This window comes from Periplaneta americana, chromosome 3 (genome assembly GCF_040183065.1).
Source record: "Periplaneta americana isolate PAMFEO1 chromosome 3, P.americana_PAMFEO1_priV1, whole genome shotgun sequence".
Classification (NCBI taxonomy): Eukaryota; Metazoa; Arthropoda; class Insecta; order Blattodea; family Blattidae; genus Periplaneta; species Periplaneta americana.
This window is the reverse complement of record NC_091119.1, coordinates 206,635,098-206,651,335: the sequence shown is the minus strand read 5'-3', so window position 1 is coordinate 206,651,335 and position 16,238 is coordinate 206,635,098. Positions and strand designations below refer to the sequence as shown.

The 16,238-nt window shown below is 33.9% G+C and overlaps 1 protein-coding gene across 3 annotated transcripts in view; it reads right to left on the bottom strand.

The window, feature by feature from the left end:
- The window catches only part of LOC138696975 (uncharacterized), a 49,539-nt gene extending 34,516 nt beyond the window's left edge, over positions 1–15,023 (bottom strand). For all 3 annotated transcript variants that reach the window (XM_069822522.1, XM_069822520.1, XM_069822521.1), the window contains exons 1-2: positions 14,938–15,023; positions 12,297–12,391 (exon numbers count right to left, since the gene is read on the bottom strand). In XM_069822522.1, coding sequence (XP_069678623.1) covers positions 12,297–12,391; positions 14,938–15,010 — 168 coding nt within the window. In that variant the 5' untranslated portion in view covers positions 15,011–15,023. The remainder of the gene's footprint in view (positions 1–12,296; positions 12,392–14,937) is intronic.
- Between the last annotated feature and the right edge of the window lie 1,215 nt (positions 15,024–16,238).

Sequence of the window (16,238 nt, the reverse complement as noted above, 5' to 3'; positions counted from 1 at the left end):
GAAGTCCAGGATAACAAAGTATGGAATTGAACGGGTTACATCAGCTCCTTGTTTATGCGGATGACGTGACTATATTAGGAGAAAATACACAAAAAATTAGGGAAAACACGGGAATTTTACTTGAAGCAAGTAAAGAGATAGGTGTGAAAGTAAATTCCGAAAAGACAAGGTATATGATTATGTCTCGTGACTAGAATATTGTACGAAATGGAAATATAATTGTTGGAAATTTATCCTTTGAAGAGCTGGAAAAATTCAAATATCTTGGAGCAACAGTAACAAATATAAATGACACTCATGAGGAAATTAAACGTAGAATAAATATGGGAAATGCGTGTTATTATTCGGTTGAGAAGCTTTTATCATCCAATCTTCTCTTAGAAAAGCTAAAAGTTAGAATTTATAAAACAATTATATTACCGGTTCTTTTATATAGTTGTGAAACTTGGACTCTCGCTTTGAGAGAGGAACAGAGGTTAAGGGTGTTTGGGAATAAGATGCTTAGGAAAATAGTTGGGGCTAAGAAGAATGAAGTTACAGGAGAATGGAGAAAGTTACACAACGCAGAACTGCATACATTGTATTCTTCACCTGACATTATTAGGAACATTAAATCCAGACGTTTGAGATGGGCAGGGCATTTAGCACGTATGGGCGAATCCAGAAATGCATATAGAGTGTTAGTTGAGAGGCCGGAGGAAATAATACCTTTGGGGAGGCCGAGACGTAAATGGGAGAATACTATTGAAATGTATTTGAGGGAGGTGAGATATGATTATAGAGATTGGATTAATCTTGCTCAGAATAGGGACCGATGGCAGGTTTATGTGAGGGCGGCAATGAACCTCCGGGTTCCTTAAAAGCCACAAGTATTGTTATTGTTATTATTATTATTATTATTATTATTATTATTATGATCATCATATTAGAGTGTTTGATTAATATTAAAAATGTTAAAAAAGGAAGTGCATTATATTTTTCTTCTATTTGTGTTTATTGGATTTGTGATACCTCATCAGTCATAATTTTATTTGTATTTATTTCTACGAATTATGTTACCTAATTACTTTAATTTATCAATAATATTACTCCTCACCAAAGAGAACATGGTTGTATTGAAGGCTAGTAATGTTTTAAAATAAATAAACCTTATGTTCTTCAGTTTAAGATTCCACGTTTTATTGATTATTTTATCCACTCTCCCTAATCTATACTAATAATAAATCTGTAGCCGAAATTTTTCTGGTAATTTTCGATTTTCCAAAAATAATTGGTCCTAACATATATAATTAACCACCCTGAAACCGAAAATCGCTTTTTTGAAATTTTTGTTTGTATGTCTGTCTGTCTGTCTGTCTGTCTGTATGTTTGTTACCTTTTCACGCGATAATGGCTGAACGGATTTCGATGAAAATTGGAATATAAATTAAGTTCGTTGTAACTTAGATTTTAGGCTATATGGCTTCAAAATACATTATTTAAAAGGGTGGTTATAAGGGGGCCTGAATTAAATAAATCGAAATATCTCGCTTATTATTGATTTTTGTGAAAAATGTTACATAACAAAAGTTTCTTTAAAAATAAGTTTCGATAAGTTTTATTCTTACAAAAATTTTGATAGGACTGATATTTAATGAGATAAAGGAGTTTTAAAATTAAAATAACTGTCATTTAAGGCCGTATAATGAAATAAAAAACAAATGATTTCGTATATAAGGGGCCTTGGACAGCAACAATCGAAAGCTATGAAAGATAGCCTACAGAGAATGTTTCTGTGTTTGTATGAAGTAATATCAGAAGCTAAATTAACCGATTTGTATAATTAATTATTATTTCACCATTGGAAAGTGTAGTTTCTCTAGATGGAAATAATGCTATAAAGTTATTACAGTAACTTCTGATATAATATAATATAATGTAATGTAATGTAATGTAATATACTGTAATATAATATAATATAATATAATATAATATAATATAATATAATATAATATAATATAATATAATATATGTAATATTATATAATATAATTTAAGTTATTTGAAGGGTTCGGAACCATAGTGGGCCAAGCGCCCACTGAATACGTTAGAAAACAAGGGTTAAAATTAAGTTAATACCATAATTCAATGGAAACCTATAACAAGTAAAATAAAGCATAGGCTACACATTAAATCTAAATGATGTCAATCTTCATTAAACTATGGTTGCATGTAATAAAAATTAAGAAACATATTAAAGGAATTGTCATTGCACCAAATGAGTGTCTCTGGACCAAAATGATCGCATTTTAATTATTTGGATGCAATTTAAATGAAGTAACATATTAAACGATTTATCCTTCTATCAAACACGAATGTTCCCTGGATCAAATGTCCTATTTTAATTATGTAATTACTTTATATTTATTTGTAACGGGTGCAGCGGAGCGCACGGGTACGGCTAGTAGTAAATAATTCTGTGTGTTATTTTTAAGTGTTTTAGGCAGCGCTTCGTGGAGTCCGTTTCTTTCTATCTTCTTTTTTAATTAGCTGCAGCGTTTAACGTTTACCTCACATGTTAATTTATTAGCTGTTAGTATTATAAATTATTTCATCAATTTTATTTCGTCTGTCATATATAACAACACTGAAAGTTAAATAGGCCTTTCATACAAAATAACTCCGCAAATAGTTGTAATCACGCAAATGAAATTTGCAAACGCACTTTTTTCTCGTCAATTTGCAAAGCGAAAGTGCATTACTACGACTCTTTTAAAACACGCTTGGTTTCACTTTCAAAGTACGTTCTAAAATCGACTCAATCTATCTAAATTTTAAATCTGCCACCACAAATTTGTACTCTGTACTGTACTCGGTTCAACCGAGTAATGACGTCACAGTATCTGCTCCGAACCGAACAGCTCCTTCCCCAGCCCTATTCAGAGCCATAGTGGGCCAAGCGCCATTTATTAAAAACGGAGAAAGCAAGGCTTAAAATTAAGTGAATACCATAATTTAATGAAGATTGACATATCGTTTAGTTTTAATGTGTATACTTTATATTACTTGCCATATGTTTCCGTTGAATTATGGTAATAATCCTTGTTTTCTACGGTTTTATTAAATGGCGCTTGGCCCACTATGGTTCTGAACCCTTCAATTGAATGTCTTGGTAAAGGTCTCCAGGTATTCAATGCACCACTAGGAGAAACTAGAAGGTGTTTCCCGATATGGTAGGCCTCCTACGCACTTTGCAGTGATGCGCATTCGCCTAAGTGGTGGTAGTCGATGTGCCATTACTAATGATTTTAATGATAATTAAAACAGATTTTAAATTTTCAACTTTTACAACTCTATTCACACTTACGGATAACTTATTTGAAGCTTATTGCCCTATTAATGTCTGTCATTTTCTTTTCATTGCTATTGTTAAAATATAAGGGCATAGTTGCGCCACACGGTCAGATAAAATGCAGCATGTAAAAAGGGTCCCTGTTTTGTGGGCATAGTTGCGTCCCGTTCCCATCAGGTAGAGAAAAAGGCATGGCATAGTTGCGCCCCGTTCCCTTCAGGTAGAAAAAAAGGTCATGGCATAGTTGCGCCCCGATGAAATAGGTACAGAAAAAGACACTACGGGAACTCGACCCCCGTAATCAACCAACCTTATTGATTTCTTATTCGATTTATATTCATTATCGATACCGTTAAAATGAACACCATGAAGTTGGCAGTATTTTATTAACTGTTTTTCTACTGTTTATGCAATGATTATCGATAGCCTACCGTTAAAATGAACACCATGAAGTTGGCAGTACTTTATTAACTGTTTTTCTACTGTTTATGCAATGATTATCAATAGCCTACCGTTAAAATGAACACCATGAAGTTGGCAGTACTTTATTAACTGTTTTTCTACTGTTTATGCAGTGATTATCAATAGCCTACCGTTAAAATGAACACCATGAAGTTGGCAGTATTTTATTAACTGTTTTTCTACTGTTTATGCAATGATTATCGATAGCCTACCGTTAAAATGAACACCATGAAGTTGGCAGTACTTTATTAACTGTTTTTCTACTGTTTATGCAATGATTATCAATAGCCTACCGTTAAAATGAACACCATGAAGTTGGCAGTACTTTATTAACTGTTTTTCTACTGTTTATGCAGTGATTATCAATAGCCTACCGTTAAAATGAACACCATGAAGTTGGCAGTATTTTATTAACTGTTTTTCTACTGTTTATGCAATGATTATCGATAGCCTACCGTTAAAATGAACACCATGAAGTTGGGAGTACTTTATTAACTGTTTTTCTACTGTTTATGCAATGATTATCGATAGCCTACCGTTAAAATGAACACCATGAAGTTGGCAGTATTTTATTAACTGTTTTTCTACTGTTTATGCAATGATTATCGATAGCCTACCGTTAAAATGAACACCATGAAGTTGGGAGTACTTTATTAACTGTTTTTCTACTGTTTATGCAATGATTATCGATAGCCTACCGTTAAAATGAACACCATGAAGTTGGCAGTACTTTATTAACTGTTTTTCTACTGTTTATGCAATGATTATCGATAGCCTACCGTTAAAATGAACACCATGAAGTTGGCAGTATTTTATTAACTGTTTTTCTACTGTTTATGCAATGATTATCGATAGCCTACCGTTAAAATGAACACCATGAAGTTGGCAGTACTTTATTAACTGTTTTTCTACTGTTTATGCAATGATTATCGATAGCCTACCGTTAAAATGAACACCATGAAGTTGGCAGTACTTTATTAACTGTTTTTCTACTGTTTATGCAGTGATTATCAATAGCCTACCGTTAAAATGAACACCATGAAGTTGGCAGTACTTTATTAACTGACATATTCAAATGAGTGAGCCGTTGGAATATGGGGCCTTAGCAGTCTTGACATTTTATTAGTGATTTTCACACCGTCTGTGGCGTATAGTGAGGTTAATTTAAAATGAATGTTAAGTTTGGTGAAAATGGTGAAGAGTTAATAATTGATAATGGTTCTAAGTTTCAATTTTCGAAACCCTGTACCGTAGGGTTAAGATATCGATGTACAAACAAAAAATGCAGTTCATTTATTGTGTGTGATCAATAAAAAAGTGTTATTTTAAATAGCAAAATTGATCATATGCTAGTCCTACCTGATTTCAATGCAGCTATCACTGTAATATTTGTAAGTAATTTCTTTATATTATGACAATCACTTTCGTGTGTACTACGCTCATCGGGGCGCAACTATGCCATGTCTCATCTGCTACCTGATTTCTTCGGGGCGCAATTATGCCATGCCTAGGCCTCCCAATTGACCGCGGGGCGCAACTATGCCATACCGGTTAAAATACCAATAACGTCAAAGGAGATGATAATAATGAATATGAAAACCAAAGAGGAATGTTATTAAACATGTTTACCACTATAACACAATATATGTTTCCAAACTTTTGTGATGTGCGTAAAAATAATAATATTATTTAGTGTAGTAGTAATAATAATAATAATAATAATAATAATAATAATAATAGTTGTAAAAATAATATTGACTGTACACTTAGCGGCAAAAAGAATGGGCCGACTCTTGGTCGATAGAAATGCTAAGTTCTATCGCGCGGTTCACTCGTGTAAACGCAACGCACTTCTAGGCATTGCTGTGGTGTCTCTTCATTGAAAGTCGTCCGTCTACAATGTAGTCAACCTTACAAGTTGGCTTGCAAGAGAGAGGGAGGTTTATTATTTATTAGAGTTTGGACATATTCTAAGATAAATATTGCTTTGCGAGACATATGTAATCGCAAATTTGTTATTAAAAAAAGAAGATTGTGGGAGATTCCAACCTTGAGCTACTACTATTAAAGGCTGGTTCACAATAAACCGGAAACAGAAACGAGAACGAAAACGGGAACGGAAATAATGTTAAAATATGTGTTTTTGAATATGAGTATTCACAATAGTTATTTGTGAATGCTCCCATTTAATTGCATTTATTTTAGCATTATTTCCGTTTTCGTTCTCGTTGTCGTTTCCGTTGCCGGTTTATTGTGAACCAGCCTTCACTCGTTCAACAGACCAATGTCGCAGCGACTTACACTACTGAGACTGTTAATATCGTTTCGGCATAATACATGGTTTTCCAGTTCATATTCGCTTCGGTTAATTTTGTATTTATCGATGTTATTATTATTTCACACTTCAAGGGCCCTGATGTATCTAGAATCAACTCTACATTTGATTTCATAACATATTTTTAGACTCTTAAACAAAATACAGCAAATTTAAATGGTTTAATTATGTGTTACCTAGTGAACTACGGCTTTGACGAGACGAGCATGCGCAATGTATGTATCTGGAGCTTAGAAATTGTCCGCGGTCCATTCTTTTTGTCGTTAAGTGTACTTACGGCTTTTAAAGAACCCGGAGTTCATTGCCGCCCTCACATAAATCTGCCATCGGTCTCTATCCTGAGCAAGATCAGTCCAGTCTCTACCTCATATCCCATCTCTCTCAAATCAATGTTAATATTATTCTGCCATTCTCGGCCCCCCCCCCCCCCAAAGGTCTTTTTCTCTCCGGCTTCGCAACTAACACTCTATATCAGTGGTCGTCAGCACTCGTTGAAATTGGTTACGGGTAAGCAGTGTGCACCCTCGTCCAGGAGGAAGCATACCCGCCAGCGGCCACAAATGCACGCTGGTGCTGTAAGAGATCTGCGGGTAAGAAACGCTAGCCCGAGAATGCAGTGTTCTGATGACCGCTGCTCTATATGCATTTCTGGTTTCATCCTTACATGCTGCATGCCCTGCCCATATCAAACGTCTGGATTTAATGCTCCTAATTATGTTACATGAACAATACAATGCGTGCAGTTCTGCGTTGTGTAACTTTCTTCACTCTTTTAGCCACTCCCACAAAGTCTATTGTTTGCACATCTAGCTAGTTCTTTTGCTACTAATGGTACCCCTTCTTTTCTACACAGACTTGTCACATTCCAAGTATCAATCATTCTATAATAATAATTCTTTTATCCCTTGCCCCCAGGTTTTCATTTGACATTTCTGGTCTCTCCTAGCAATGGCTTATTTGTAACCCACTTCTGAGGTTGGGGCGCCTGGAAGACGGAGTTAAGCTGCCCCGATGATATTATGATAGGATGATTATGAAGTGCCAGAAGAGCTCTTAAACCTATGACTATCCATGAACGAATACAGGAATATTCCCCTTTAAGGAACTGTAGTCAGGAGCTCTGACCACTAGCCTATGAGACTGGTCAACTCTGTAATAATAATAATAATAATAATAATAATAATAATAATAATAATAATAATAATAATACCTACTTACTGGCCTTTAAGGAACCCGAAGGTTCATTGCCGCCCTCACATAAGCCCGCCATCGGTCCCTATTCTGAGCAAAATTAATCCATTCTCTATCATCATATCCCACCTACCTCAAATCCATTTTAATATTATCTTCCCATCTACGTCTCGGCCTCCCTAAACGTCTTTTTCCCTCCGGCCTCCCAACTAACACTCTATAATATGCATTTCTGGATTCGCCCATACGTGCTACATGCCCTGCCCATCTCAAACGTCTGGATTTAATGTTCCTAATTATGTCAGGTGAAGAATACAATGCGTGCAATTCTGTGTTATGTAACTTTCTCCATTCTCCTGTAACTTCATCCCTCTTAACCCCAAATATTTTCCTAAGAATCTTATTCTCAAACACCCGTAGTCTCTGTTCCTCTCTCAAAGTGAGAGTCCAAGTTTCACAACCATACAGAACAACCGGTAATATAACTGTTTTAGAAATTCTAACTTTCAGATTTTTTGACAACAGACTGGATGATAAAAGCTTCTCAACCGAATAATAACACGCATTTCCCATATTTATTCTGTGTTTAATTTCCTCCCGAGTATTATTTATATTTGTTACTGTTGCTCCCAGATATTTGAACTTCTCCACCTCTTCAAAAGATAAATTTCCAATTTTTATATTTCCATTTCGTACAATATTCTGGTCACGAGACATAATCATATACTTTGTCTTTTCGGGATTTACTTCCAACCCTATCTCTTTACTTGCTTCCAATAAAATTCCCGTGTTTTCCCTAATTGTTTGTGGATTTTCTCCTAACATATTCACGTCATCCGCATAGACAAGCAGCTGATGTAACCCGTTCAATTCCAAACCCTCTCTGTTATCCTAGACTTTCCTAATGGCATACTCTAGAGCAAAGTTAAAAAGTAAAGGTAATAGTGCATCTCCTTACTTTAGCCCACAGTGAATTGGAAACGCATCTGACAGAAACTGACCTATACGAATTCTGCTGTACGTTTCACTGAGACATTTTAATTAATCGTACTAGTTTCTTGGGAATACCAAATTCAATAAGAATATCATACAAAACTTCTCTCTTAACCGAGTCATATGCCTTTTTGAAATCTATGAATAACTGATGCACTCTACCCTTATACTCCCATTTTTTCTCCAATATCTGTCGAATACAAAATATCTAGTCAATAGTTGATCTACTACGCCTAAAACCACACTGATGATCCCAAATAATTTCATCTACATATGGAGTTAATCTTCTCATAAGAATATTGGACAAAATATTGTACGACGTCAACAAAAGTGATATTCCTCGAAAGTTACTACAGTTAGTCTTGTCCCCCTTTTTAAAGATAGGTACGATTATGGACTCCTTCCATTGATCTGGTACAATTTCCTTTTCCCAAATAGCAAGTACAGGTTTATAAATTTCGCTAGATAATGCACTTCCACCCTCTTGTATTAATTCTGCTGGAATTTGATCGATACCTGGAGACTTATAATTTTTCAGAGTTGCTATCGCAATTTCGACTTCAGAAAGTGGCTCAGCAGTTTGTATTTCAATTTCGTCCCGATCATTTCTATTTGGCCTATGTACATTTAGTAGTTGCGCAAAATAGTTTTTCCATCTGTTTAGGATTGATGAAGAGTCTGCAAGCAAGTCACCATTCTCATCCTTGATCACGTTTACCCTTGGCTGATATCCGTTCTTAAATTCCTTTATACCCTTATATAAATCTCGAATGTTTTTATTCTTACTGTTTGTTTCTACCTCATTCAGTTTTTCCTTCAAGTAACCTCTCTTTTTATTCCTAAGTGTACGACTTGCTTCCCGTCTTTTATTGAAATAATTATCTCTATTCGCCTCAACTGAATCCTGTAAGAATTTCAATTTTGCCTGTTTCCTTCTTTCTACTACCATGCAACAATCTTCATCAAACCACGGTTTCTTGTTCTTAGTGTCATAATAACCTATGCTCTGTTCAAATAATAATAATAATAATAATAATAATAATAATAATAATAATAATAATAATAACCTATACTAATAATAAATCTGTAAGCAAAATTTTTCTGGTAATTTTCGGTTTTCCAAAAATAATTAGTGTTAACATATATATTTAACCATCCTGAAACCGAAAAACTTTTTTTTTGAAATTTTTTTTGTATGTATGTATGTATGTATGTATGTATGTATGTATGTATGTATGTCTGTCTGTCTGTCTGTCTGTCTGTCGGTCTGTGTGTCTGGATGTTTGTTACCTTTTCACGCGATAATGGCTGGACCGATTTATATGAAAACTGGAATATAAATTACGTTCGTTGTAACTTAGATTTTAGGCTATATGACATTCAAAGCACTATATTTAAAAGGGGGGTTATAAGGGGGTTTGAATTAAATAAATCGAAATATCTCCCGTATTATTAAGGTTCATTAAAATATTACATAACAAAAGTTTCTTTAAAAATGATTTCCGATAAGTTTTATTCTAAGCAAAATTGTTATGGGACTGATATTTAATGAGATAAATGTGTTTTAAAATTAAAATAACAATGCCACCTAACGGGCTGTAATGAAATAAAAACAAGTGACTTCGTCTATAAGGGGCCTTGGACAAGAACAAACGAAAGCTATTAAACATAGCCTACAGAGAATGTTTCTGTGTTTGTATGAAGTAATATCGGAAGCTAAATTAACCGATTTGTATAATTAATGAATATTTCATCATTGGAAACTGTAGTTTCTCTATATGGACATAATGCTATAATGTTATTACAGTAACTTCTGAGTGAATCGAGGACAGGTAAGATTAAAATAGGCTCTTATGCACAGAGAACTTGATAGGCTATTCTGTATATTCGTTTCCTGTATATCTTAAAATAGTGTTTATGTACACATTCATTTTCATCTCAGATAATTAACGAACAATGCGAGTGTATTGATTTAGTATGCAGTAATAGTACGTTAGCTTAGCAATCCATTATTTTATAATTCAAATTTTAACTATGCTCAATTGAATCGTGTTAAAATACATATGTAATAAATGCAATGCAAAAAAATTGGGTAATGAGCGAAGCAGATTATGTTGCGCTGTTGTAAAAGTTGTTCCTCCTGAGATTCAAGAGCTCCCACAACAAATTAAAAACTTACTTACGTACGTACGTTATCAGCACACTTTTTAAGTAATATATAATATTATATAATATGATATGATATGATATGATGTGATATATGATATGATATGATATATGATATGATATGATATATGATATGATATGATATGATATATGATGTGATATGATATGATATATGATATGATACGATACGATACAATACAATATTAGTACATTATGCAACGAGCCTATAATGGTAGCAATTAAGACGCAAGTATGTTTGTTTATGAAACGAGCGCAAGCGAGTTTCATAATTTTCATACTAGCGTCTTAATTACCATTATAGGCAAGTTTCATACGACTTTTTATGCTCGACCATATTTCTAACTTGAAATTATTCAAAATTAGGTCTTCTTATGGTTATGTGCGAACTGAACTGAATTGTGAGATGTGCGCAGACGCGAAAGTATTGATTTTTTCCGAGGTCGAATGTCATTGACTTTGACAGAGAATAAGATGAACATTAGTCTGATATAACCTGGAAATTGATTTAGAATTGAAAAACGAGATGGCAAATTGATTTTATTTGAATATTATTTACAATTAACGCTAATTATTATAGTAACAGAACATAACCTTCTGCGACAGTATTGGATTTCCAGCCTCCGTGACTTTTCGCTAATTGTCTTTCGATTGCATATCCGAGAATAATCGATACTTGCGGTTTTATAACGGTACAAAGGTGATTTGTCATTGGCTGAACACCTGAACTATAATGAATAGGCGTACTTTAATGACATGCATTAAAGGACTGCTACCAGGTGTATAATTACTACATTTTGGCATGGTCGAGCGTAAAATATAATATAATATAATATAATATATAATATAATATAATATAATATAATATAATATAATATAATATAATAATAATACTTACTTACTGACTTTTAAGGAACCCGGAAGTTCATTGGCGCCCTTACATAAGCCCGCCATTGGTCCCTATCCTGAGCAAAATTAATCCATTCTCTAGCATCATATCCCACCTCCCTCAAATCCATTTTAATATTATCTTCCCATCTACGTCTCGGCCTCCCTAATGGTCCTTTTCCCTCCGGCCTCCCAACTAACACTTTATATGCATTTCTGGATTCGCCCATACGTGCTACATGCCCTGGCCATCTCAAACGTCTGAATTTAATGTTCCTAATTATGTCAGATAATATAATATAGTATAATATAATATAATATAATATAATATAATATAATATAATATAATATAAAAGGTAAAGATATCCCCGTAACATGCCATGAAGTCACTTGGGGGGCATGGAGGTAAAGCCCCATGCTTTCCATGACCTCGGCACTAGAATGAGGTGATGTGGTCGGCACCACGCTCTGGCCGCCTTTTACCCCCGGGAAAGACCCGGTACTCAATTTTTATAGGAGGCTGAGTGAACCTCGGGGCCGTTCTGAAAGTTTGGCAACGAGAAAAAATCCTGTCGCCACCTGGGATCGAACCCCGGACCTTCCAGTCCGTAGCCAGCTGCTCTACCAACTGAGCTACCCGGCCGCCAATATAATATAATATAATATAATATAATATAATATAATATAATATAATATAATATAATATAACGATTTATCCTTCTATCAAACACGAATGTCATCTTGATCAAATGTCCTATTTTAATTATGTAATAATTACTTTATATTCATTTCTAGGTAGCAGTAGCAGTGACAGTAGTAGTAAAACATGAATGGGAAAATAGTCTTTGAGATAAAGCTAAAGAAGTGAATTTATTATTGCAATAAGATAATGTAGGTCTATCTTCTCCCTCACCTTCTTAATTTCCCGGTAAACTTCACGCCTTGGTCTCCTCAATTGCGCGAGAGATGAAGAAGACTGGTCAATCATTTGCGATGTGCCGGTGTGTGCTGGAACAAGAAAAATTGCGATTTAATACATACTCTTACCTTTTATGAGAAGTTGTATTGAGTGGCTGTACATACAGTTATTTTCTAACGACAAAGTTGGCAGTGTCTTCCATCAAGTATTCAACAAATTTTCTCTTTACGTAGATGTATATTGCATTAGCATCATTGAAGGACGAGCAGATAAGATTGCAAGCATGATGTTGTGATTATTTGAAGAGTTGGGGCAATAACAAGACAAGCCACATATTGCATGTTTTGAGATATAACCATTTTTATGATTGGAAAAATTCTGTAATTATCAATTTTACTTTAGAATTATTATTTTAACCATTATTTCATGTATTTTGCTTCAGTTGAAATTAAAAGGCATATGTCGTGTTTATCGATAGATATTTTTATAGATAAGTGACAATTATTTTGTGGCTTGTCATATTATTGCCTCTTTTTATTTTGCAATAAATTTTAGATTGGAAAAGGAATAAATAGTACAGATATTTATTTCATATTCTTTTGTCTCCTTCATTATTTGAAAAAAACTTATTTGACTTCAGCTTATGGAGACTATGTTCAGTTCTGACTTTGTTCTTTTCTTCTAAATTAGAAGTTGATTTAATTCTCATCAAGAACTCGGCACATACAGAACAGGTAAACGAGCGAGGATTTCCAAAGTCAAGATTAAAATGTTTGTAGAAAACTAATTTCTATTTTGAGAGGGAACAGGGAAAATAGCCATGGCGAACATTTTCATTACACTATCTTCTCCACATTAACTTAATATTTAGTTCTGGTGGGAGGTAAGAACGACAGGAGTCTAGTCGAGAATAATGAACTTCGCGACATTTGTATTTTAATATATTCCTCTTAATGAGTTGAGTTAGCTCTTCATTTCGTTCCTTCAGTATTCGTCCTCAGCGATTTTTTACAGTCATTTCTCCTTTGGCTAAACGTAGTAATTGGCTCTTTTACACATTAAAAATGATCAGTACTGACTTAATAACGTGACATACTCTCTCAAAGTAAAAGTCCATACCAATATAAAAATGAATGTGAAGGTCACTCAAAATTTCAGAAAATGGTTTATTGTTTATAAAAAAGAAAATTATTAAACTAAACAACAGAATAACATATAAGAAAGTTACAACTAAAATATTACATAATTGTGTAGAAGTCTCGTCGCGTTACAATAATGATTAAGTAGAGTAATGAAAAATATTTTTCATTTCACAAGGTATTAAGAATAGGTCTTTGAAGTAGGTACTAGTTTCATTATAGTGTATATGATTCGCTTAGAATCAAACTCCACTTTCTCCAAATTATGAAATATGGGTTTAAGATATGTTTCAGTGCAGAATTTTCCAGGGAATGTGATAAACTGCTCGTTTGGAGTCAAACTGCAATTTATCTGTCTTAATTTTATTAGTAAAATCACCGTTTGAAGTCTAACTGCACTAGTTTTTCGTCTTTCCTGAAAAATCAGATTCTTTTATAAAGTACAGTTTGATTCTAGGCGACTCATATATTAGATATTATTATTATTATTATTATTATTATTATATGAAACACGCATAACTGTTGTTCAATTTGTTCCTCTCCTTTATAATGATACAGCGGGCCAAGTGTCTGGGTATTAAGTATAAATAATAATATGGGACGAATAGCGGGAGTTTAGACAATCAGTGAACTTCTTTATACGTAGGTATAATAGGAACAACGTAATATTTCTACTTGTGCTAGATAGAAAAAATAATGTATTTCCTATAAAAAATCTTTACGCGCCTTTGTCAGTCAACAGAAATCGGCTGCGGTCGTCCCAAAGTCACGTGACTCGCCCGTGTTTCGATGTTGATACCCCTTAGCAGCCTTCTGGGCAGCTGTACGCGCTCTCTATATTATACTAACCTATATTCATCTAACTCTATGGTGCTTTCACAGAAACTGACAAAAAATCTATCGGACAATAGAAAAACTTATTGATTGCTATCTGTTGAGGAATCATGACACTGTTTTCACAAATGGTGCGGGAAATTTCTCTCCACATTTAAATACAAATACCTCAATTTAAACATAACTGTGACTTGTCTTATTGGCCCATGACCTTCATTTATAAAGATGTTTAAAATACTAAACTTACAAATTAGAGAAATTCTTAAAAAAATTATGCGTATAATGTCTCTATAATATATTCGAGTTTTATTACTTCATATCATATTTCCTTGAAAATTACTGGTTGGCTGTTACAACGTACACCACACAGGATTTAAAATTGTCATTACTCAATTTGAATGTTATATTTGCATATTAGTTTTCTAATTGTTTGTTGCAAATAATGTCATAAGTAATAATAATAATAATAATAATAATAATAATAATAATAATAATAATTGATTGCGGTGAATTAAAAGAATGCTCAAGACAGTTGAAATTAAGCCCTACAGCACGGTTGCGAAACGTGAACTTCGGCGAAGAAGAATGTCCGCGTTTTTCCAGATGTCGTGCAACGCGTATTGGGGATTGATCTACAGTACACTTACTTGCGGGCTACATACCTGAGTCTGCCACGTGCTGTAGTCCTACACAGAAGACAGCTACGAACACGAGAATCCTGATGCTTGTCGTCATTGTGAAACGGACGTATTGTGACAACGAGGAGAGCCTGTAGGCCTATATATAGCTGCCTAAAATTAATTAATTGGTCATAAGTCAGGAAACATGCTCAATTGAGCAGAACAAAGATAAAGCAACTGACAAATTGACGTCAGCGGTGAACCGTGTCCTTATATAACCTGCAGGAAAAGGTTGAGAAAATGTCTTTAGCAAGTTATCAATTTCATTATGACGCACTCTTCCATAATTGTTCAATTTCTCCATGCATAGTATATATGTAATACAATCCACTATACCTTTGCGGGCCTAAAATAATTTGTATAAGCCCTAGGACAAAAAAAAATATGTCGTTTGTTTATTTATACTTATATTTATTTAATTGGCAACAACTTATTTTCAGCTTGTTTGGCTTTAACAACTTCAGAAAGAATTTCGGTTTCAACAGATCCCGACATCATTTCCAATATACAGAACATTGCTTATTAACAAGGCCCGGAGAGTTACGTACTAAAGATCAGTAAAATATGTACATATATATATGTACTTAGAAGTCTTGAAATATGTAATAAAGCCATTAAAATACCAAAAAAATTTGTAACATCATAATATCAGAATTTCCCTACATTTTCTTGAAATATGTTGCTGTCTTAACACATAGCATATTATGGATACAATACTACAATTAGGTATAATAATCTGGAGATGTATGTAAATAACTCAAAAATTGAAAATTACATATTGCTGTTAATTTTCCGAATTACGATCCCCATAAAATAAGGAACAAACATAGCTATGTTTCAAATTGTCAAATACTTAGTAGAAAACTTCTCCTGTTATCGCGTAACATGGCTTTGTACTGACTAAATGATCGTTCAACTTTACATGAAGTAATGGATGCAGATTTAAACTTGCACAAATCTCAATTTCAAAGACTTCAGTTCTACCTTCACTTAGCGCTGATTGTTTTGAATCCTGGGTTTTTCTTCAAACTGGAATAGAGCTTATCATTCACTGAAGCTACAACCGGGCCTTGTAGACTTTCCAGAGAAGTGACCGGCAACTTTTTGGAGTTTGGTGTCGCACTACTGCTGAATCACGGAATTATGAACTTTTAAATAATGTTATAGTACCATTAGGATTAAAAGATATTCCCAGTGATATTCAAAATAAAATTAAAAACGTTATCGGAGATTTTTCTATGTGTAATTCTAGTTAATGTTTGTATGTATTTATTTACACTACA